This window comes from Bos grunniens, chromosome 1, assembly GCF_055505025.1.
Source record: "Bos grunniens cultivar Pamir isolate PY7600 chromosome 1, Bosgru_T2T1.0, whole genome shotgun sequence".
NCBI classification, from domain to species: Eukaryota; Metazoa; Chordata; class Mammalia; order Artiodactyla; family Bovidae; genus Bos; species Bos grunniens.
Window position 1 is genome coordinate 91490429 of NC_141165.1, and position 24915 is coordinate 91515343.

At 34.0% G+C, this 24915-nt stretch overlaps 1 protein-coding gene and 1 long non-coding RNA gene across 10 annotated transcripts in view; one reads left to right on the plus strand and one right to left on the minus strand.

The window, feature by feature from the left end:
* The window catches only part of LOC147379912 (uncharacterized), a 97526-nt gene extending 72913 nt beyond the window's left edge, over window positions 1-24613 (plus strand). The window contains exons 2-3 of one of the 2 annotated variants that reach the window (XR_015164903.1): window positions 4143-4279; window positions 19788-21349. This is a non-coding gene — a long non-coding RNA (uncharacterized LOC147379912). Of the gene's footprint in view, window positions 1-4142; window positions 4280-19787; window positions 21350-24054 lie in introns of those variants that run through there. The other variant, XR_015164902.1, reaches the window with a different exon arrangement.
* Window positions 1-24915, minus strand: part of STXBP5L (syntaxin binding protein 5L) — a 455210-nt gene that overhangs the window by 89780 nt on the left and 340515 nt on the right. For 4 of the 8 annotated variants that reach the window (XM_086404109.1, XM_086404070.1, XM_086404045.1 and 1 more), the window contains exons 19-20: window positions 18446-18597; window positions 16316-16387 (exon numbers count right to left, since the gene is read on the minus strand). In XM_086404109.1, coding sequence (XP_086260235.1) covers window positions 16316-16387; window positions 18446-18597 — 224 coding nt within the window. The remainder of the gene's footprint in view (window positions 1-16315; window positions 16388-18445; window positions 18598-24915) is intronic. The other 4 variants (XM_086404086.1, XM_086404055.1, XM_086404063.1 and 1 more) reach the window with 1 other exon arrangement.

Genomic DNA, 24915 nt, shown 5'->3' on the forward strand with positions numbered 1-24915 from the left:
ATAGGGTCGCTAAGAGTCAGACATGACTGAGCAATTTCACTTTCTCTGCTAGAAGAAAATTCTGTTTTTGTTTATCTGGGAATACTTTTTTTTTTAATAATAAAATAAGCAATAATCTTGTAAAGCAGTCAAAATACAAATAATATAGCTAATAGCATTAGTGGAATTATAAGTAAATATTTTGGCCATAAGCCTTTCTGGGAATACCTTTATTTAACCTACATTTTTGAATGTGGTTTTGCTGGTGATAAGAATCTTTATATATTTTTTTTTTCCTTTTAGCACTTTGAAAATTCATCCTAAAGTCTTCTGGCTTCCCCTGTGTCTGTCCTATTTTTTGAGTCATATGTGATAAGTCATTTTTCTGTTATTTTTTTTAACATTTTCTAGTTTTCCAGCATTTTTACTATGATATGCATCAGTGTGGTATCTTTGCTTTTATCCTACCTGGACTTCTTCAAATTCTGGAAGTTTTCATGTTCTTTTTCTCTCTTCCCTTATTCTACTACTTTATTATGGACATATTGGTGCATTTAAGTGTCCCATACTTCTCTAAAGTTAATTTTCTGCATTTTTCTCTGTTCTTAAGAATGCATAATTTCTATCAACCTACCTTCCAATTTGCTGATTCTTATTTCTGCTAGTTCAATCTACTATTGAGTTCCTCTACTGAATTTTTCTCTCATTTATTATACTTTGCAACACTAGAATTTCCATTTGGTTCTTTTTCCAGAACCCTATCACCTCATCTCCTCTTGCTCACTCCTCTGACAACCACCAATATGTTCTCTGTATATATCAGCTTATTTTTTTGCAGGTTTTGTTTTTAGGTTCCACATATATGTAATATACAGCATTTGTTTTTCTCTGTTTGACATAATTCACTTAGCATATTGGCCTCAAGAGCCACTCATGTTTTCACAAAGGTAAGATTTCCTTTTTTTATGGCTGAATTAATATTCCATTGCATATTGTCTTTATCCATTCATCATCAATGATCACTTAAGTTGTTTCTGTATCTTAGCTATTTTAAATAATGCTGCAATAAGCATGAGGGTGCATGTATCTTTTTCAGTGTTTTCATTTTCTTTGGATACATACTCAGAAGTGGAATTGCTAGATCATATAGTAGTTCCATTTCTAATTTTTTGATAAACTTCCATACTGTTTATCACAGTGCTCGAACCAATTTCTTTCCCACCAACAGTGCAAAAGTTCCCTTTTATCCATGTCCTTGTCAATATTTGTTATTTCCTGTATTTTTTATAATAGCCACTCTAAGAGCTCCAAGGTAATTTCTCATTGTAGTTTTAATTTGCATTTCCCTGATGATGCACCTTTTCTTTTTAAAAATTTATTGAAGTATAGTTGATTTTAAATTTTGTGTGTTAGTTTCACAGCAAAGTGATTAGTTACATAGCAAAATGATTTGTTTGTACATCCACATATTAATTTTTTTCAGATTCTTTTCTCATATAGGTTATCACAGAATATTTAGTAGAGTTGCCTGTGCTATACAGTAGATCCTTCTATGTTATCTATTTTGTATACTGTATGTGTATGCTAATTTCAAGGTCCTGATTTATCTCACCCACTCCCATACACACTCATTTCCCCTTTGGTAACCATAAATTTGTTTTTAATATCTATAAGTCTGTTTCTGCTTTGTAAATAAGTTCATTTATATAACATTTACTGTTGATTCCACATATGAGTAATATATGTTATTTATCTTTGTCTGACTTCACTTAGTATGATAATCTCTAGGTCCGTCCATGTTGCTGCAATGGCATTATTTCATTCTTTTTTATGGTTGAGTTAAGGGCTTGCCTTATGGCGCAGCTGGTAAAGAATCCACCTGCAATGCGGGAGACCTGAGTTCGATCCCTGGGTTGGGAAGATCCCCTGGAGAAGGGAAAGGCTACCCACTCCAGTATTCTGGCCTGGAGAATTCCATGTATAGTCCATGGAGTTGCAAACAGTCAGACACGACTGAGGGACTTTCACTTCACTTTATGACTAACATTCCCTTGTATGTATGTACCACATCTTCTTTATGTATTTATCTGTCGATGGACACTTACATTGCTTTCATGTCTTGGCTATTGTAAACAGTGCTGCTGTGAACACTGGGGTGCATGTATCTTTATCTTTTCTGATAATGGTTTTCCAGGATATATGCCCAGAAGTGGGATTACTAGATCATATAATAGTTCTATTTTCGTTTTTGAAGGAACTTTCATACTGTTCTCTGTAGTAGCTGTATCAGTATGCACTCCTATCAACAGTGTAGGAGGATTCTTTTTCTCCACACCCTCTTCAGCATTTATTGTTTGTAGATATTTGATGATGGCCATTCTGACTAATGTTAAGGTAACTTCATTGTGGTTTTGATGTGCATTTCTCTGATTATTAGTGATGTTGAGCATCATTTCATGTGCTTTTTAGCCATCTGTGTGTCTTCTCTGGAGAAATGTCTGTTTAGATCTTTTGCCAGTTTTTATATTTTTTAAAAAAAATTATTTATTTACTTGCTTTTTGCCTGTATTCAGCCTTTGTTACTGCATGAGGGCCTTCTCTAATTGTGGCGAGTGGGGTCTACTCTTCATTACAGAATGCAGGCTTCTGATCACGGTGGCTTCTCTTGCTGAGGAGCATGGGCTCTCGGGCACACAGCCTTCAGTAGTTTTGGCCCACAGACTTAATTGCCTCATGGCATGTGGGACATTCCCTGACCAGGGACTGAACCCATGTCTGCTGCATTGGCAGGTGGATTCTTAACCACTGGACCACCAGGGAAGCCCTCTGCCCATTTTTTGATTGTTTTGTTTTTAATATTGAGATTCATGTGCTGTTTGTATACTTTGAAGATAAATCCCTTGTTGGTTGCTTTGTTTGCAGATATATTCTCCCATTCTGAGGGTTATCTTTTTGTTTCACTTATAGTTTGCTGTGCAAAAGCTTTTAAGATTAATTAAAGTCCCATTTGTTTTTTGTTTTTTCATTATTCTAAGAGGTGAATTGAAAAAGATCTTGCTGTGATTTATGTCAAGGAGTGTTCGTCCTGTTTTCCTGAAAGACTTTTATAGTATCAGCCTTACATTTAGGTCTTTAATCCATTTTGAGTTTTTGTGTATGGTATTGTAGTTTAGTCACTAAATCACGTCCAACTCTTTTGCAACCCCATGGATTGTAGCCTGCCAGGCTCCTCCATCCATGGGATTTCCCAGGCAAGAATATTGAAGTGGGTTGCCATTTCCTCCTTCAGGGGATCTTCCTGACCCACGTCTCCTTCATTGGCAGGTGAATTCTTTACCACTGAACCCACCAGGAAAGCCCATATGGTGTTAGGGAGTGTTCTAATTTTATTCATTTATATGTAGCTATCCAGTTTTCCCAGCAGCACTTACTGAAGAAACGACCTTTTCTCCATTGTATATTCTTGCTTCCTTTGTCATAGATTAGTGACCAGGGGTATATGGTTTATTGCTTGTCTTTCTGTCCTGTTCCATTAATCTATATTTCTGGTTTTGTGCCAGTACCATACTGCTTTGATTACTGAATATTTGTAGTATTATCTGAAATCAGGGAGCCTGATTCTTCCAACTCCATTTTTCTTACCTAGAATTCCTTTGGCTATCCATGGTGTTTTGTATTTCCACACAAACTGTAAACTTTTTTGTTCTAGTTATTCAAAAAAAGTCATTAGTAATTTGATAGGGATTGCACTGAATCTGTAGTATAGTCATTTTGACAGTATTTATTCTTCCAATCAAACAGCATTTGTGTTGTCTTTACTTTCATTAGCATCTTACAGTTTTCAGAGTACAAGTCTTTTGCTTCCTTAGGTAAATTTATTCCTAGTTATTTTATTCTTTTTTGATGAGATGGTAAATGGGATTGTTTCCTTAATTTTTCTTTCTGATGTCTCATTGTAACTGTATGCAAGTGATTTCTGTGTATTAATTTTAATCTTGCAACCAAATTTATTTACCACATTCATTTATGAGATCTAGTAGTTTTCTGGTAACATCTTTAGGATTTTTATATGTATAGTATCAAATCATCTGCAAACAGTGACAGTTTTACTTCTTTTTTCCAATTTGGATTCCTTTTATTTTTTCTCTGATTGCTGTTGCTAGGACTTCTAAAACTATGCTGAATAAAAATGACAGTGGACATCCTTGCCTGATACCTGATGTTAGAGGGAATGCTTTCAGCTTTTCACCACTGAGTATGATGTTATCTGCAGGTCAGTGATGGCCTTTATTGTGTTGAGGTATGTTCCTTCTATCCCCATTTTCTGCAGAGTTTTTATCTTAAACGGGTATTGAATTTTATCAAAAGCTTTTTCTGCATCTATTGAGATGGTCATATGGTTTTTATTCTTCAATTTGTTAATATGGTATAACACTGATTTATTTTTGGATATTGAAACAGCCTTGCATCCCTGTGATAAACCCCACTGGATCATGGTATATGATTCTTTTAACATATTGTTGGATTCAGTTTGCTAGTATTTAGTGGAGGATTTTTGCATCTGTGTTCATCAGTGTTATTGGCATCTAATATTCTTTTTTGGTGGTATCTTAGTCTGGTTTTGGTATCAGGGTGATAGTGGCCTCATAAAAAGAGGTTGGGAGTGTTCCTTCCTCTAATTTTTTGGGAAGAATTTCAAAAGAATAGGCATTTCGTTGTTTTTTTTTTTTTTTATGTAATCCCACTTGTTTATTTTTTATTACATTTTCTTTGGTTTTGGGGTCAAAAAAAAATCACTGCCAATACCCATGTCACAGAGTTTACCACTTATGTTTTCTTGTAGTTTTATGGTTTCAGATCTTACATTTAAGTCTTTTATCCATTTTGAGTTAATTATTATGTATGGTCTAAGATCCATTTGCTATGTTATATAACTTCCATGTTTTGTTGGTATTATCTATTTGATGGGGCATTATCATCATAGTTTCCCTTCCTTCTATAGTTCTTTAAACATTTTTTAAAGTTGCTGTGAGATCTTTGTTAAATTCAACATCTGGGCCCTCTCAGAGGCAGTGTCTGTTTCCTTGCTTTTTCCTGTGAATAGGTAACACTTTCCTATTTCTTTGCAAGTCTCATATAATATTTTGTTAGCTGGACATGGCAACCCACTCCAGTACTCTTGCCTGGAAAATCCCATGGATGGAGGAGCCTGGTAGGCTGCAGTCCATGGGGTCGCTAAGAGTCGGACACAACTGAGCGACTTCACTTTCACTTTTCACTTTTATGCATTGGAGGAGGAAATGGCAACCCACTCCAGTGTTCTTGCCTGGAGAATCCCAGGGACGGCAAGGCCTGGTGGGCTGCTGTCTATGGGGTCACACAGAGTCGGACAAGACTGAAGCGACTTAGCAGCAGCAGCAGTGGCAGCTGAACATTTTAGGCAATATAGCAATTCTGGATGCTGATTACTGATTTCACTCCCCATTTCTGGTTTTTATTGTTATTTGCTTATTTGTTTAGTAATCTGGCTAGACTACTTTAGTGAAATTTACTTTCCTTACCTTGTGAAGGCTTTGATATTGTCCTCAGAAGGTGCAGCCTTCAGTGTACACAGTCACTCTGAGACAGCAGTGGTTTTTTTCAGCAGGGCTCTCTTTGATGCTTTCCCTGGTCTCTCTGGAAGGCTGTCTGCCTTTGTTGATATCACTTCTAGCTATTAGGTATCACAATTAGAGCCAAGTGATTACTCTGCTATTTTAGAGAACACCCTGGCCCAAATATTATTCCAACATTAAATTTGGACAGGGGTCATATTTGAAGCCATTCTTGGAGGTTTATTCAAACCTCAGGAGAAGTTATCTTAGCTATCTCTTTTCTAGGTTCTCTCCAGTGAACCAGCTGACTATGTTCTAGCTGGTTACTCTTAGGAAGAACTACCTTCCTCTTATTTTATTTCTATCAAATACTTCATCAGTTTTGAGGGCATTTTTATGCTTGAATTTCTCAAATTGTTTTAAATTGAGCTAGTTCGCTTGGAGAGAGCATCAGAATTCGCAGTTCTTATAGACTATCTCATCCCCTGAGCAAAACCTCTAAGTCTCTAGGCTGGGGTAGAGGTGGTAACCTCTGATTTTGTTTGACTTTTTTTTTGGCATGAAACTTCTGCCTTATGAGCATGCTGGTGTGAGAACAGTCAGAACCTCAGCATTTTTGACTTGTCATACCTGGAGTAGAACTTCTGTCCTATTAGTTTGGGACTGGCAGGGGAAGGGAGCCTCTGACCTCTTGACCACACTCAGCAGGAATTTGGACTTTTCAACTTTGAGTTAGAGCAGGAAATGCTGGCAACTTGAAGGCAGGAGAGGTACAGTGCAAGTTGTGCCTCAGGTCTACAAACTCTCACTTTTTAAACCAAGTTTCAATATAGTTTCTTGAATCAATGCTTTTTCATTTTCTGCATCCTCTTAGGACAATTACCAGAGACTAAGTGATTGGTTTTTTAAAAACAGGTTTTACCAGTTATGCTTTCTCTCTGTAGAATGTATCCCTGGTGCTTCTCAGGTTGGTATCTGAAAAATCTATCCTGTATAGGATAGTTTTAAGAATATTTCTCAAAGAAAAAAAGCATTTCTCAATTGTTTACTGCTATTATATAGGGATATAGTTGATTTTTGTATACTGACTTGTATTCTTTGATGTTGCAAAATTCATAATTGTTTTTACAGCTTTTTTGTTTATTCTTTTGGGTTTCCTACATATACCACAATACTACTGGCAAATAAAGAGTTTTAGTGTTTTCCTTCTGATCTTTATACAAATTACTTTTTAGCTTGCTTTTTGCCCCTACTTAAATCAAGCACAATGTTGAACAAAGATAATGAGAGTGGACATCAGTCCCTTGTAACCAGTTCTAGTAGAAAAACATTCAATATTTTAATATTATTTCATAATTATGTTAGTAAATTTTTCAGAGATGGGTTTTATTCAATTTAGGATATATTTTTCTATTCCTAATTTTCTGAGGATTTTTATCATAAATAAGTTAAATTATGAGTTTTTTGCATGTATTGAGGTAATTACATATTTTTCCTTTGTTATGTTAATTGGATGTTTTGCATTGATTTTCAAATATTAAACATATTCTTGGTAGAAATCCACCTGTTATATTTCATCTTTGTTACAGACATCTGTCTTCCATTTGCTAATATATTATTTATCACTTTTGCATCTATGTTCATAAGTGAGACTGGTCTGTACTTTCCCTTAAGTTACTATTTTTGTCAGATTTTCAACATTGTGCTGGCCTCATAACCTACTGGGAAGAATTCTCTTTTTTTCTAGTTCTCAAATTGTTTGCATAAAGTATGGGTTATTTCTTTCTTAAATGTTTGAATTAGTCAGTGAGGCCTGCAGTTTTCTTTGCTGTGAATATTTAACTGAATAGAAGAAAATGTTAAAAAAACATGAGTCTATTTATATTTTCCAATGTGTTTGTCACTTTTAAAAATTTGTCACTTTTTATAATTTTTTTCCTTTCAAGAAATCTCTTAATTTCATCTACATTTGGTTATTATGTTTTTATTCTTTCTTGATCAGTCTTACTAGGGTTTTATAGATCATAGTAATTTTTTTTTTTTAAGAATTATCTTGTGGGATTGTTGATCTACTCTATCTTTTGCCCTCTATTTCACTGATTTCATTTCACTCTTTCACTGATTTAATTTCTTTCCTTTGTTTACTTTGGGTTACACTATTCTTTTTCAGTGTTTTAACTAAGAAGATTTTTTTAGATTATTGATTTGAGACCCTTTTTTCTAATTTAAGCTTCTAGTGTTCTAAATTTTCCATTAGGTACTACTTTAGCAACATCGCAGTATCACAAATTTTGGTATTTTGTGTTTATACTTTCACTAAGTTAAAAAATAATTTTAAAAATCCCTAATGATTTCTTCAAGACATGAGCTATTCTTAATTTTCAAATATTTGGAGATTTTAAGACATATTTCTGCTATTGGTTTCTAATTTAATTTCTTTTATGATTAGAGAACACACTGTGCTTGATGTTAATTTGTTATTGTTTCATGACAGTCCATATTTGTGAATGTTCCACGTTGCAAAAAAAAAAAAAGTGTATTTTCATTAATATGCAGGTGTCTATTTATGTCAGGTCAATTTTGTTAGGAGAGTTGCTTAAGTTTTTTACAGGCTTACAAATTTTTATCCTTTGTCAGACTGCTCAAGTGAAGTGCTAATCATTCGGATTCTAGAAAGTATTGAGCTAAGCTGTGGCTGGCCTGCAGCTTTAATTAGATTCAGTTTCCCTTCAAAATCTTTGCTCCTCAATCCAACCTTCAAACTTTCCTATTCACTTTTTTAACGGGCTGATTCCTAATATTCCCAGTGTTTGTGGAGAAAGAGAGTTGAGATGCAGTTTCAGATAGTTTAATTCAGCTTGGGTCAGATTCTATAATAACCCCTGAATGCAAGCACTTTGAGACTGCATGAATTTTCTACTTTTACCCACTAGATGCCAGTAGAGCACTCCTTCCCCAAGTCGTAACAACCAAAAATGTTTCCAGACATTGCCATATGTCCCCTGGGGGACAAAATCATACTGAGTTGAGAACCACTGCTCTAAATTATATTAGCTGTTTTATTTGTTTGACTTACACAAGATGACTGTTAAACTCTAGAAAACTCACATCTATTATTAAGTAACATATCTCATATCTTTTTTATTCTTTGTTCATAGAATTCAAAGATGGAACCTTATATTTTACCTACTAATTACAGACCAGTGTGCTTTTCAATACAAAGTCTGGAGTAAGAAAACACTCTGTAAAACTGATTTCAAAAAGAAAGGAAACCCATCAAAATACAAAACTGAAAAACAGAGATGCAAAAATCACTTGTTTAATTTCTCAACCAAATCATACATTTTGTAATTTGTGTGATTACAAATTATACCCTCTGATTCTATAGCTTTTTCCTTTTATGTACCTCTCTATTACAATAGAGAAAGCTTACTCTTGGATACTAATTTTTGTACATATGCTCTAATATCCTCCCCTCTCACTTTTCTGAGGGATTTTGCTGCTGCTTTGAGGATCATTCAATAGTCACATCAACTTAAAAATATGCTCTTTATCTAAAATGAAAAATATCCTCCTCTTAACACTTTCTTCCTATGCAAGTACTGACCTGTTTTTGGCACCCCTTCATAACCAAACATCTTGAAAGAGTTATTTACTTGTGCTCATTGCCACTCCTTAGTCTAAAATAATTGTGGTTTCTATCCCAATACTTTTCCAAAACTACTTTGTAAAGGGTCACTAATAACCTTCACAGCACAACACTCACTAATCACTTTTCTGAACTTAACCCTACGATATCATTTGATGTGGCTGACCACTTCTTGAAACATCCCCCTTTATTATGGTTTCTTCAATAGTCTCCTCATTTCTTCTCTTCTCTCTGGTAAGTCTTCTCTGCCAGCTACTCTTCTTCCTTTGGAAATTAAATGTAATTCCTGATGTCTTTGTTCACAAACCCTCACTTCCCTTCTTCTACTTCCTCCATAACTACCATTACATACTAAATTTGTATATGTATGTAATTTGATTTGTTTACCTGTCCACTTGTCATCTTCACTTCATAACAGGTATATCAAAGTTTAGCAAGTCTAAAACTCAACTCTTTAGTCCCTACCACCATGCCATGCACTAACCCTAGCTTCTTCATCTTTGTAAATAATATCATGATACAGTCATTGGCTCAAGCCCAGATTTGGGAAATAATCTTTTATTGTACTTTCTGATATCCCAAATTAAACTGCAGTTAGTAGCTCTGTAAGTGTTAATGATTCTTGCACCTGTTTTCCTCCAACAACACTGCTATCACCCTAGTCAAAGTTACCTTCATTTCTTGCCTGGAGTATAATATTGGCCTTCCAACTGGTATATTTGCTTTCATTCTTTTTTGGCCTCACAGGTTTTTTTTCATTCAGCAGTGTGGGTAATATTTTTAAGATATAAATCAAAGCCTATCATTTCCTTGCTCAAAATAAAACTGTTTTCTCATAACTGCTTCAGAAATTTGTATGATCTTGTCCCTGTTCATCTAGTCATCAAAATATTAACCCACTTTTCCTGTCAATCACTACATCCCCAGACTCCTTGACCTTCTTTCTATTTCTAGAAGATAAAGTCCTTAACCACTTTAGAACCTTCTTACAAGCTCTCCACTCTGCCTGGAACATACTGCTCTCTGCCTTTCATGTGACCAGCTCTTTTTTTTTTTTTAATAACTCTTTGAGGTTTAATCGGCCTATTTACAAAGTATTTAATTTGATAAATCTTAACAATCAAGAGAATAAATGTATCCATCATGTCCAAGAATTTCTTTGTGTCCTTTTATAACCCTCCCTTCCAGACCCTTCTCTATCCCCAGGCAACTGTGGATCTGCTTTCTGTCACTCTGCATTAGTTTTCATTTCCTAGGATTTTTTATATAAATGGAATCATACAATATGTGCCCTTTTTATCTGTTTTCTCTTACTCCATGTAATTATTTTGAGGTTCATCCATGGTATAGCACATATCAGTAGTGCATGACTTTTTACTGCTGCATAGTAAACTACTGAACATATACATGAGGTTTGCTTATTCACTGAACTTTCAACGGAGACTTTAGATATTTCAGTTTTTGACTACTAAAGATGTTTGAATCTTCTGGTTGCTGTGAATGTCTTTGTATGGATACATGCTTTCATTTATTGAGGGTAACTATGATAACTACATGTATATAAACTGGCTAGGTCATATTAAGTATATGTTTAAATCTTTAAGAACCTGCCAAATGGTTTTATACCATTGTACATTCGCACCAGTAGTTTTATATTTCCTTTGCATTCTTGCCAGTTCTTGCTATGACCACTCTTTGTAATTTTAGCCACTATAATGTATTATTATCTTATTTTGTTTTGATTTTCTTAACAATGAATGTTCAGAATCTTTTATATGCTTATTTTTTAATCACTATTTTCATTTGTGAATTATTTATTCAAATCTTTGACTCACATTTTTATTGGGTTGCTTGCTTTCTTATTATTGAGTTTTTAGAAAATAAAAAATAAATTCTAGATACAAGTCCTTAATCAGATATACACTTTGCAAATATTTTCTCCTAGTATATGATTTAACTTTTCATTCTCAGAAGTGTCTTTTAAAGGGCAAAAATGTTTACTTTTGAAGAAATCTGATTTATATGTATGTTTGTTCCTTTATGAAACATGACATTGGTATATTCTCTAAAACATTTTTGCCTAAGGTCACAAAATTTTCTCCTTTTCCCCTAGAGTTATGGTTTTAAGTTTTATATCAAAGCTTATTAACCACTGTAAATCATTAAAATTTAGTACGAAGTATGAATCAAAATAATTTTTTTTTTTTTACAAAAGGATATTCAGTTGTTTAAATACAGTTAATAGAAAAGACTATTCTTCCTCTACGTAACTGCCTTTGCACCTTTGTAGAAAGATCAGCGTTCTGTATATGTGTAGGTGTATCTCTGGAGTCTCTGTTGAGTTCCACTGACATATTTGTCTTTGGATCAATACCAACCTGACTCAGTAACACTAATTTTATTTATGTTGAAATTTATTTTTTATTTATGTTGAAATTTATTTTTTATTGGAGGATAATTGCCTTACATTGTTGTGTTGGTTTCTGCCATACAACAACATGAATTCAGCCCTATGTATACATATATCCCCTCTCTCTTGAACCTCCCTCCCACCCCACACCCCATTCCACCCCTCTAGGTCATCAAAAGCATTGGGCTGAGCTCCCTGTGTTACATAGCAACTTCCCACAAACTATTTATTTTACACATGGTAGTGTATACACATATATCATGTAGCGTATATCAATGCTACTTTCGCAATCCGTCCCCCTCTCTCCTTCCCCTACTGTAACACTAATTTTTAAAAAAGTCTTGATTAGGTGGTGTTGGTTCTTCAAGATCATTCTTTTTAAAGAATAATATTCTTTGGCTACTCTAAATCCTTTGCATTTCTATATGGGCTTTAGAATCAGTTTGTCAATTTCTATTAAAAAGTCTACAGGATATTTATTGGGACTATACTGAACTACAGATCAATTGGGAGAGAACCGATATCTTAATAATATTGATACATGTAATTCTTCATTTTTTTAGGTCTTTAACTTCTTTCAGAAATGTTTTCTGGTTTTCAATGCATGAGTCTTTCACATTTGTTGTTTAATTTATGACTAAATGTTACAGGTTGACAGAAATAAAATTGATTTTTTGTATATCAACCTTATATCCTGTACTTTGTTAAATTCACTTATTAGTTCTAGTAGCTTTTTTGTAGACTTTATTAGATTTTCTTCATAGATGATCATGTTGTCTATGAAAAAAGATGATTTAACTTCTTTTCCATTCCGGATAACTTTTATTTTTCTTGCCTGACTATACTGGCTAGAATCCCCAGTACAATGTTAATTAGAAGTGGATATGAATTACATTGATATTTTTCTAGTCTGCCTGGTGGTAAAAAATAGATACTATTTCCATTGTTTGAGTGTTGGGTACCATTTCCTTTAGTCCTTTCAGATGGTTCTTGTCCCAGGATAGCTACAGAATATGTATGGTACTTTGTTCAAGGAGGGAACTGTAGATCTCTGGGATCCTCTCCTTATGTGCTGGAGCTGCTTTGGTTTCCCTGGTTTCTCATCCCCATCTTCTCAACATAGGGAGCTGGTTTCCTCTTGGGTTTCCCCTTTGTCCCTTTGCTGCAATCTAGAAACTCTCTCAGGGCAGTAAACAGGTACGGTTATAGAGTTCACTTCTTTTGTTTCTCATCTGCCAGAAATTACTGGTTTTCATTGCCTGATGTTCCATGTCTTGAAAACCACAGTTTCATTCATTATGGCTGTTTATGTTTGTGTGTTTGGGGAAGGATGTTAAACCTTGTCCCTGTTATTCTATCTTGTTCAGAACTGTAAGTTCAAAGCTTTGTCTTATTCCTTCTTGTAAGGATTCACTTAAATGCTTCTTCCTCAGATAGGCCTTCACTGACAACACATTCAAAAATCAGCCCCTTTTCCATTTTTTTTCTTTGACAGCATTATCTTTTTTCAACTATAATTGTATGTCTAGAAATTTCTTTGTATGTTTTATCTTATAAATTGAGGGAAGAGACCATAATTATTTTATTCATTAAATATCTAGTACCAAAAAATATTTGACACAGATGATGCTTAATAAATATTCTTTAAATGAATGGACTTTTCCCATTTATTTGTTCTTTGAGGCATTCCTCTTATTCTTTGTTTTACTCTTCCTTCTTTCCTGACTTTCTCCAATCATTTTTTAAAAATATTTGACTCTCTTTTCTAATTCTCCTCTATTATCTTCCCCCCTTTTCTCCAATTTTTCTTTATGCTTCTGATTTGTGTATCCAGGATCTGTTATGACTCCCCATACTCTGAAAAAACTATGCAGTGAAAGAAAGAAAATATCTACATAGGATTGAAACTTTCCAATGGATTCCCTCATTGCATAACTAGAAACTGATGCATAAGCACAGTTTCTGACAATGTTCTACCCTAAGCATACTTTTTACTCCTTTGGTTCAAATGGTATTATTAGCAATTTTCAACTAGCAAAATTTGTCATTATCACAAGTAAAAAGTAAAAAGCACTAGGCAATGAAGCAGCTGACTGGATGTTAGCCCTAAATCTTCCATAAATTTGTTGTATTCTGCAAAAGTTATGTAACCTGTGGTGTGGCTTTCATCTTCTATGACGATAATTATAGAAAAATAATGTCTAATATTTATAGCAGTGCTATTATAAACACTAATCTTGAAAAGTTCCAAAAATCTCTAAAGGGTAAGTAGGGATTATGATTTTACTTTATGAGAAAAAAGAAACTCAGAGCAGTTAAATTATTTGCTTAAGATATAAATGTAATGTCTAGTCAGTAAGAAGAAAAGAAAGAACTTGATATAAACCTTCTGACCCTATGTCTCCTGCTTTTTCCAAAGCATTTCATTTCATTTACAAATCATAGTTTCACGGAAGACATGTAGCATCTCTTTATGGCCTTCTAAGGATTGATTTTTCTTATGTCTTGACACTTTAATTCTTTGTTTAGAAGAAACTATGATTTCTTTTCTAAGTTCCAGTGAATCCAGTAACTACAGAAGCCATGTCTACTCTCATTTGTCAAATTTGAAAAGTCTCCCGTTGTTCATGTGAGTGAAAAGCATCACCGGTCAGACTCTATCCCACTACCATCATCACTGACTTACTGAGCTCATAGTTGTGCTGGTGTAAGAGGATAACAAGAAATTTACATATGGTCTTCAGGTTCTCTTTGTGCACTTATAAAGGTAGAGCGTATGCATTAAAACACAAACAAACCTAAGTACCACTTAAGTGGTTCAGAATCTATTGTGTCCAAGTCTGTACACTGTGGGCATTGTAGACATTTTAAATTAAGGAAATGGTGCAAAGCACTCTGATGGTAGCAGGAAAGGTTTACTAAAGAGAGTGAAATCTAAGGAAAGTTTCCAGAGAGTTCCACTTATAAGTGTAGTAAAAGCCACACACTGACTTAAAAGGAGTGTTTTTATAGGTGGAGTAGAAAATTCATTTGAAGATGTAGATAGGAATTATATTTTAGAGTACCCTGAAGGAAGGTTTAAAATCTTTTTTTTTTTTATTCTGAAGACAACATAAGATTATTGAAGTAATCAAGGTAAATGACATTTAAGCTTTATATCATGGTTGATATTATAGACTTCATATAGTTTAACTAAGTGCCTGCTTCTTATTCTCAGTATCCAATTTCTTTTACTATAAAAGCATTACATGTTTATTATAGAAATACAATAAAATATATTAAAAGAAATTTATAAAATTTACAATCTCATGTTCCAGAAACTTCTTCCGTCTGTACAGATGGATACATTCACATATACACACACACAATAGGCGGATTCCACCATGGGAAGGCTAGACTAGGATTCTGAAGTTTGAATATGTATGTTAAACCACCTAGAGACTATTTTTAGGAAAAGTTTTGGCTGGACCCTTTTAGGTGGCAGGGGATGGGTAATGAACAGTATAGCAGAGAGGTCAGCAAATCTTTCATGTGAAGAGCAAGACGGTAAATATTTAAGTCTCATGGGCCAAATGGTTTCTGTTGCAACTACTCAACTCTGCCATTGTAACTTGGAAGCAGCCACAGACAATACGTAAATGAATGAGTTTGGCTGTGTTCCAGTAATACCTAGGGAATAGTTATGAGCAAAAATAAGTCACCTCTGGGCCCCAGAAATTTTAAAGGATTTCAATAGTACTAACATCCTTTAGTTAATGGAACACAAAGTTTTAGATTTTTATAAGTGATGTAATTTTGTTAAATATCTACAAGCTGGTGAGGTGAGGTCTGAAGAAATGCAGAATAAGAGCAACAAACGTGTGTGTATCCATATGTGTATATTTTATACAAACATGATATCATCTTATATGTATTGTTAAGCAAATGTTCTCAAACATAGCATAGATTAACATATATACACATCTTTTCATACCAATAAATATTCACCCATAGCATCACTAATATCTGCATCTCTAATCATACTCTCACTCTTCATTCTTTCTGCATCATTTTTAAGAATATCTGACTCCACCATTTTCAGATTTGCATTTGCTACCACAGTAAGAGTTACCATTACTGACTTTTATTTACAACCTTAATTTCCCAATGTCAGTGTTTGGCTCCTAAAATAAATAAATAAATGTTTATTTGCATATTCTATTTGAATGCAAAGCATCAGACATTGGAAATATTTGGCTCCAAGAAATCTACTTATACTGGAAAAAGCAAATATTGTGGCCCTGGTTACAATAATTTTCTAAAATGGCCAAAGGCACAAAGTTTCCAAAATAACCATTCCATTATTATTGATACTAGATTATCAGGTTTATTATTTACAAGGACACCATGGCTCTTCCTCCTCAAAACAAAAGACAATGGCTCGTGGACTAACAACACATGGTATGCATGATTTGAAAGAAACACTGAAACAATGAATATGGGTAAATAGGTATTTGACAATAACTATTTGAAGTGGTTATGTAATTTTTATTAAAATTATCAGGTTGCATTTCCATAACAAAACAAAAATTTGCATGCATGCTGAATGTGTTTTAACAAACACATTACTGAGCACAGGTGTATGGATTTAACTCAAGCATTATGACTTAAAAAAGCTATTTGCCTAAGCTTTATAGAACTTACTCTGATAGGAAGTACGGATCCGTTTCGTTAAATCAGGATAAAAGTTAGACAGGCCACGCATGCAAAAGTTGTCTTTGGAACATGCCAGAACACCAGCATCAGCAGCAGGCAGAAGGAAGAGAGAAAAATAGTCTAAAGTGAAAGGAAGTGATATCATACCAGAATCTAGAACAGCCAAGATGAAGAAATTGCAGCAAGTTTAGGTAATCAAATTAGAAAGGAGATATTAAAAAAATAAATTAATTAGAAAGTAAGAGGTGATAGATGAATGATGAGTATGCTGTAGTAATTTTATTCAATCAAGTCTCTTATAAAAATAAATGGCATTTCTCTTACATGCATTTTACATAGTAAACTTATTTAGCTTATAAATAATTTATATGTTATGTCATAAATATAAAAATGGTTGTCTTTAATTTTCAGTATTAACAAGAAAGCCTAAGGAGTTTAGTTTTTTTTTTTTAATAACAAAGTGAGTACTCATTATATAACTAAATACAAGCATAGTTTACTTCATCCCAGTTTTTCCCAATTTTTGAATCATTAAAATTCTGAGTTCCAATCATAATTTTTGAGGCTCAGTAAGTTTAAATTAAATGATAATTGAATTATCTCTTGTCAAAATACGCACTTTGTCATTCCACAGTGTATTTCCAGCAAGTAACTTAGAAACTGTCTTAAGATCCACAGCTTTTCTGATTGAATTAGTGTTTCAGCAGACAAACAGTGCTTACTTTCCCCTAATATCTATAGAGAGTACACAAACTTTCAAAAATCAACCTTCTCTTTCTCAATCATGAGGGAATCTCATGGTACATGCATGCACAATTTCTCTATTCTGCTTTTCTTTCAAAAGCCAGTAGTCAAAGGAGGAGAACCTATCTAGTTTTATATTTCTAGCACTCCAAAATATTGCTGAAAGGAGTGCTAGAAATATAAAACTAGACAGGTTCTGCTCCTACGACTACTGGCTTTTGAAAGAAAGGCAGAATAGAGAAATTGTGCATGCATGATCCCTAAGAACAAAACCCAGATTCTGAAGGAGAACTTTTGTGCTCCTGAAAAGAGTCTAGACTATAAATTTGGAAAGGGTTGAGGCTTACAAAAGAAAGATTAACAAAGAATTTCAGTATATCAAGTAATTTTTTATTAGTCCCAAGGGAAACTTCACTTATTATCACTTTCATATGTTAAATTTGGCACACTTACAATTTAAAAAATAAAACCTACAATCATTTACTTTTTTTTTTTTTTACTTTATAATAGTCTTCGCTTGGTATATTTAGTAAAAGTGTCAATATTCAACTGATTGTTTTAAAAATACAGAAAATTTTAGAAACTGTATAATGTAATATGTAATACTGTAGACGCATGTCTAGCTGCAAACCATTTAGCTCAACCAGTTTTTTTTACCAACTAAACTATGTCAGTGGACAGAAAATATACAAAATATTGGCAATGTTTACAAAGCCAACTATTTGGATATTTACTGAAATTTCAGTAAACCATTGCATAACTTGGCATATCAAAGTTTGATATTACATGTAGAAAGTATTTTGGCTTGTTTAATAACTTTATATATTTTCCTTTATAATTGTCCTGTCAAGAAAAATATCATCTTTCATAGCACTGTAAAATGTTAATTAACATTTACTGCATTTGTGAAAATACCTCCAAGAAAGTCACCATCCAACAAGAAAAAATGACAGCTAAAAAATGGAGCTAATTTAAAAAATTATAATGGGTGAATAATTGTTACATTTTTAAAGCTATAGTATATTAGAAGAAAATTATCCCACACAACCATTGTAAGTAGTTTTTTTCAACAAAAGAGACTAATTTTCTTAGCATTTTTATATTCAATAGTGTCTTATTTTGTTATTTCTTAGGAATTCAATTTAAGAACATTGAGATGCTTCCTAACATTAATAACAAATTGAAGTTTAAACAACTTCTTTACCCTTTCAGAGTCTTGCTATATTTCTGCCCAATTTTACTTACATGGCATTATAAATTATGCTGATTTTATACTGCTGTGCATTTGAATAGCATCACAGAAGACAAGAAATCTAAAGGAAAAAAAAACAGGTGAACTAAATAAGTTCATAATCATCTTGTTTTATCTCCTACCTGCAATGAACTGCTTGTTTTTTCGAGGAGACCGTGGTTGTCGTTGGTATATGTCACTTGATCTATACAGGTCAATGGTCCCCATGCTTAACAGTACAGTCTTCTGTATAAAATCCACCACAGCCAACCCATTGCAGTTCCCAAATGCAACTCTGAGAGAAAAAAAAAAATACAACTATAATGTATCACACCAACCATTATTATTTTGTCTCTGAATTAAAAAAATAAATATGATTATTGGAAAGTAATGCTTTAGGATTGGGTAAGTCAGGCAGTGATTGGTAGTCATGAAGGAAATGGTGTCTTTTATATAGGATAGGTTGCTGCTGCTGCTAAGTCACTTCAGTCGTGTCCGACTCTGTGTGACCCCATAGACGGCAGCCACCAGGCTCCCCCATCCCTGGGATTCTCCAGGCAAGAACACTGGAGTGGGTTGCCATTTCCTTCTCCAATGCAGGAAAGTGAAAAGTGAAAGTGAAGTCGCTCAGTCTTGTCCGACTCTTTTCGACCCCATGGACTGCAGCCTACTAGGCTCCTCCATCCATGGGATTTTCCAGGCAAGAGTACTGGAGTGGGGTGCCATTGCCTTCTCCAATAGGGTAGGTTAACCTTGTATAATAGCCAGGACCACTGCAAAAAAACAGGAATGACCTGCAATGATGTTTTCTCAGATATTTTCTCATGTAAGTAGTGATTACTCAGCCTGTTCTTTAATAACTTGATTTTATGTGATTCTTCTGTAAAAGCAGAAAATCTTTCTGCTATGAAGGGGAAACTAGGTCAAGAAATGTCAGACTTTAATAGCTACAGATACTTAAGTATGCAATTAGATGCCTTTTTCAAATAAAATCATAATTTTGGGGTTCCAAATTAGTTCTCTTATTAAATAGAGTATATATTTAACATAAAATTTTATATAAAGATTAACTTCATATATCAAAGGTTTTGATACTATGGTAGATATGAAGAGAGAGAATTTTCATTCATAAAAATTAAATAATATCCTCAATCTTTTGTTCTTTATTTTGTCCCATTTATTAAACTACAGAGACTATTTGAATTAATTTCTTAACTAAATCTCCCTTAAAGATCTCCTAAGCAGATATTTTGATCACCTTAACCACTGTGCTGTGCTGAGTCGTGTCTGACTCTTTGCCACCCCATGGACTGTAGCCTGCCAGGCTCCTCTGTTGGCATATACTAAACTCTTTTTTTCTCCATTCACAACACGACTTCTAGCTGAAAAATTGTAAATCTGTGCTTTTTGCTTCCTACATTAAATATAAAATAGTTCTATGCATGTTGTTTCCTCACTTTAAATAATTCCATGTTATTTTCTTAGATTGAATCTTGTGGACGAGTCACCAGCTACTGTAAATCTAGTTATTTCTACTGCTCCTCACTGCCTTTCTCACAATAAGTGAAAAGAAAAATTCTATCGTACTAGATGTTTTGCTGTTTCATATAAAGTTCTACATCTTCCAGGAAGACTGACTCTGGAAACTGGAAAAAGCATTATAAGAGTCAGAAGATCCCATCTCATCATTTATAGATTATGTGACTGAGAAAAATTAATAAATATTGCCAGGCCTTAGTTTCTTTACTTTGTAATGAGAATTACAATGTTAGATTTATCTAGTTCAGAGCTTTTATGAGCATCAAATCAGAAATGTTATTAAAGTACTTTGAAATTTTCCACACAAAGTAGAATTGATCTTAATATTTCTTTATGTACAGTATTACATATTGTAGTGAATTAATATCTCTTAAATTTTTAATGTTAAAATGTAGTTCCTCTGCCTACAGGTATAAAAGAATTCCCAAATGCAATTTTGAGAAAAAAAGCAACTAGAATGTATGACACCAACAAAAATAATTATTTTTATTTTGAGTTAAAAATAAGAATACTACCTCCAATTGATTTTTAAATAAATAAATTAATTTAAAAATAACAATACTAGAAAGTTATACCTTAGGTTTGGGGAGGTGAGGCAATGGTTATTTGAAAGGATGTTGAATTTAATCTTATACCTTAACTAGAAAACTGGACAAAATATATTGAACAACAGTTTTCACATACTGGTCAACAGGAAACATAGAGTAAGATGAAAGAAGGATAACAAAATAAACTTTAGGCATTCTAGTTTAAGTGTTCTAGCTTAGCAGATGGAGAAATTTCCCAGGCTAGAGCACAGGAAACCAAAGCTCAAAGGACAGATCAGAAGTCTTGTTGAACTGAGGCGACAGAAATCAGAGTCTGATGCAGCAAAAGCAGTGAGCATTTATAAGGCAAAATACCAGAGAGAAGAGAGCAGCACAGATAGAATACACCAGAGGTTTATAGAATGGCTCTCTTCAGATTTTGTCTGGGTACTGATCTGTGCACCCATGTAAATAAAACTACCCCAGGCTTGGGAGCAAACTACCAAAAAAGGTAAAACGAGTAATTTGCAAAGCTCATCCAAGGCTGAGATGTCCAAATACATGGGAAAACAGATACAGGGGTGTCACTTCAGTAGTGGGAACAAATTAGCCATAAACTAGAGGCTTTTCTGGATCCATCCTAAACAAGCTCAAAAACAATTATTCTAAGTAACATAACTTTCTTCCAGAAAACTACTGAAAAGAATCCAATAAAATATCATCATAAATATAAAATTCACAATGTTAACTACATGAAAAGTATTAATAGTAGGCATATAAAGAATTAAGAAAAAGACTGATAACCAGGGGGAAAAATAAATCAACAGAAACATATCTAGAAGTAAAATAGATGGTAAAATTGGCAGAAAAGGATGTTAAAAGTGCTTTGGAAAATATTCCAGATATTCAAGAAGGTTGAGGAAAACATGATTGTGGAAAATACATTTCTTATTCAGAATATTCACAGAACTCCCAGTAATAATAAGATAATTTGATTTAAAAAGTAGGCAAAAGATATAAACAGATGTTTCACATGTTAAACAACATGCACAAATGTGAAAATAGCACTTGAAAGATGCCAACCATAATTAGATACCAGGAATACGTAAATTAAAACCACAATTAGATACCACCGAACCCATCAGAGTAGATAAAACTGAAAAGATCAACACTATGCACTGTTGACAGGTAGGTGGTAAAACCAAAACCCTCATACATTCTCAGAGAAATGCAAAATGATATAACCTCTTTATAAAACAGTTTATTCTGTCTCATAAATATATACTTATCACATGACTGAGAAATTCTGCTCTTATTTACCCATGAAAATACAAATAAATGTTACATAAGGACTTTTACTTGAATGCTAATAGTAGATTTATTCTTTATAGTCCCAAACTGGAAAAAACTCACATTTCCATCAATGGTTAATAGATACAACACATTTTTTTATATCCACATAATGGAATATTATGCAGAAATGAAAATGAACAAGTCACAAATATTATTAATAACACAGATAAATCACAAAAACATTATGCTAAGTGGAAGAAAACAAAATAATTTATGCTTCTATTTATATAAAATTATAATATATTTAAAAATATGGTGACAGAAAGCAAATCAGTGGTTTTACAGGGCCAAGTAGTGACAGGTAATAAAAGGGCACAAGGGAACTTTTGAGGTGATGAATAGTGTTTATAAAATTAGTCTGTTGGTGTTTACATTACTTACACTGTCATGTATATTTGTCAAAACTCATATTGCATACTTGGTAAAATTTTTTTTCATAAATGTTAATACCTCCATACAGTTTTTAATATTAATAAATATTTAATTAAATTACTACCAAAATAGACCTGTGTGCTTCCTGACCCAGCGGCCAGTCAATCCACATTTCGAGGGCATCATCTCCAACCTAGTGTCACAGTCCTAGCCCTGAACTGGTGAGGCCAGAAAATGCAGCCAAACCAGAGTGAGAACTCTTAACTCACCAGCCTGAACTCGAGGAAGCCATAGGCCATTGCTATGAACGATGCAACAATGACTATCCTTTATGACTTAGTTTCACTCAAATAGAGTATATTTAGGCGATAAATTTCTAGAAATAAAATTACTCACTTATGTGAAAAACACTGTATATTTTACTCTTTAATTCAAGCATAACACACATAAATTGAACACTTAGTTATCACAAAGTGAACCTCATGTAATTATCACTACATCAAGAAATAGAATATTACCAGCAGTTGACTTGTGCTTCTCCTGATTATTACTTCTATCTCCCCAAATCTGACTTCTTATACCGAAAGTCAGTTTTACTTGTTGATAAGTGTTTCACTTTTTTCTAATATTATATTTACATGTAAATGAAGTTCATTTTCATTGCTAGAGAAATTTAATACAATTTATTCAGTCTACTCCAGTCATTTGTAGTTTGGGGATATTATAATACTGCCATCACAAATAATGCTACTGTCTTATTTATTTTTAATTGAAAGAAAATTGCTTTACAGTATTGCATTTGTTTCTATCAAAAGTCAACATGAATCAGCCATAGGTTCACCCATGTCCCCTCACACTTGAACATCCCTCTCACCCCTCTCCCCATCTCACCCCTCTAGGTTGTTATTGAGCCCCAGTTTGAGTTCCCTGAGTCATACAGCAAATTTCCACCGGCTTTCTATTTTATTTACAGTAATGTATGTTCCCATGTTGCTCTCTCTATACCTCTCCTTCCCACCACCAGCTGTGACCATACGTCTGTTCTCAGTCTGTCTCCACTGCTGCCCTGCAAATAGGTTCATCAGTACCATCTTCCTAGATCCATATATATGTTTTAGTATACAATTGTTTTTCTCTTTCTGACTTTCTTCACTCTGTATAATAGGCTCTAGGTTCACCCACCTCACTAGGACTGACCCAAATGTGTTCCTTTTTATGGCTGAGTAACATTCCATTGCCTTGGAACTGAATAGAGATCATTTTGTCATTTTTGAGACTTTACCCAAGAACTGAATTTCGATACTTTTGTTGATTATGAGGGCCACTCCATTTCTTCTAAGGGATTCTTGCCCACAGTAGTAGATATAATGGTCATCTGAGTTAAATTTGCCCATTCCAGTCCATTTTAAATCACTGATTCCTAAAATGTTGATGTTCACTCTTGCATCTCCTATTTTACCACTTCCAATTTACCTTGATTCATGGACCTAACATTCCAGGTTCCTATGCAATATTATTCTTTACAGCATTGGACTTTATTTCCATCACCAGTCACATCAACAACTGGGCACTGTTTTTCCTTTGGCTCTATCTCTTCATTCTTTCTGGAGTTACTTCTCCACTCATCTCCAGCAGCATATGGGGCACCTACCAACCTGGGGAGTTCATCTTTCAGTGTCTTATCTTTTTGCCTTTTCATACTGTTTATGGGGTTTTTAAGGCAAGAATACTGAAGTTGTTTGCCATTCCCTTCTCCAGGGTACCACATTTTGTCAGACCTCTCCACCAGAATGATCTCTGTTCCTTTCCAAGCCAAATCATTCATTAACACAGTAATCCAAGTCTATGCCTCAACCAGTAATGCTGAAGAAGCTGAAATTGAGTGGTTCTATGAACCTTTCTAGGTCTAGTTCTAGACCTTCTGGATCTAACACCCCAAAAAGATGTCCTTTTCATTACAGGGGACTGGAATGCAAAAGTAGGAAGTCAAGAAATACCTGGAGTAACACACAAGTTTGACCCTGGAGTCCAAAATGAAGTAGGGCAAAGGCTAACAGAGTTTTGTCAAGAGAATCCACTGGTCATAGCAAACACCCTCTTCCAACAACACAAAAGAAGACTCTACACATGGACATCACCAGATGGTCAACACCAAAATCAGATGGATTATATTCTTTGCAACCAAAGATGGAGAAGCTCTATACAGTCAGCAAAAACAAGATCAGGAGCTGACTGTGCTCAGATCATGAATTCCTTATTGCAAAATTCAGACTTAAACCGAAGAAAGTAGGAAAAACCACTAGACCATTTTGACCTAATCAAATCCCTTACAATTATTCAGTGGAAGTGACAAATAAATTTAAGGGATTAGATCTGATAGACAGAGTCCCTGAACTGTGGACAGAGGTTCATGACATTGTAGAGAAGGCAGTGATCAAGACCATCCCCAAGAAAAAGAAATACAAAAAGGCAAAATGGTTGTCTGAGGAGCCTTGACAAATAGCTGAGAAAAGAAGAAAAGATAAAGGCAAAGGAGAAAAGGAAAGATATACCCATTTGAATGCATAGTTCCAAAGAACAGCAAGGAGAGAGAAGAAAGCCTTCCTCAGTGATCAATGAAAAGAAATAGAGGAAAACAATAGAATGGGAAAGACTACAGATCTCTTGATGGGCACAATATATGACAGAAATGGTATGCAGAAGATATTAAAAGAGGTGGTAAGAATACAAAGAAGACTGTATAAAAGAGATCTTCACGACCCAGATAATCACGAATGTGTGATCATTCCCACACACCTAGAGCCAGACATCCTGGAATGTGA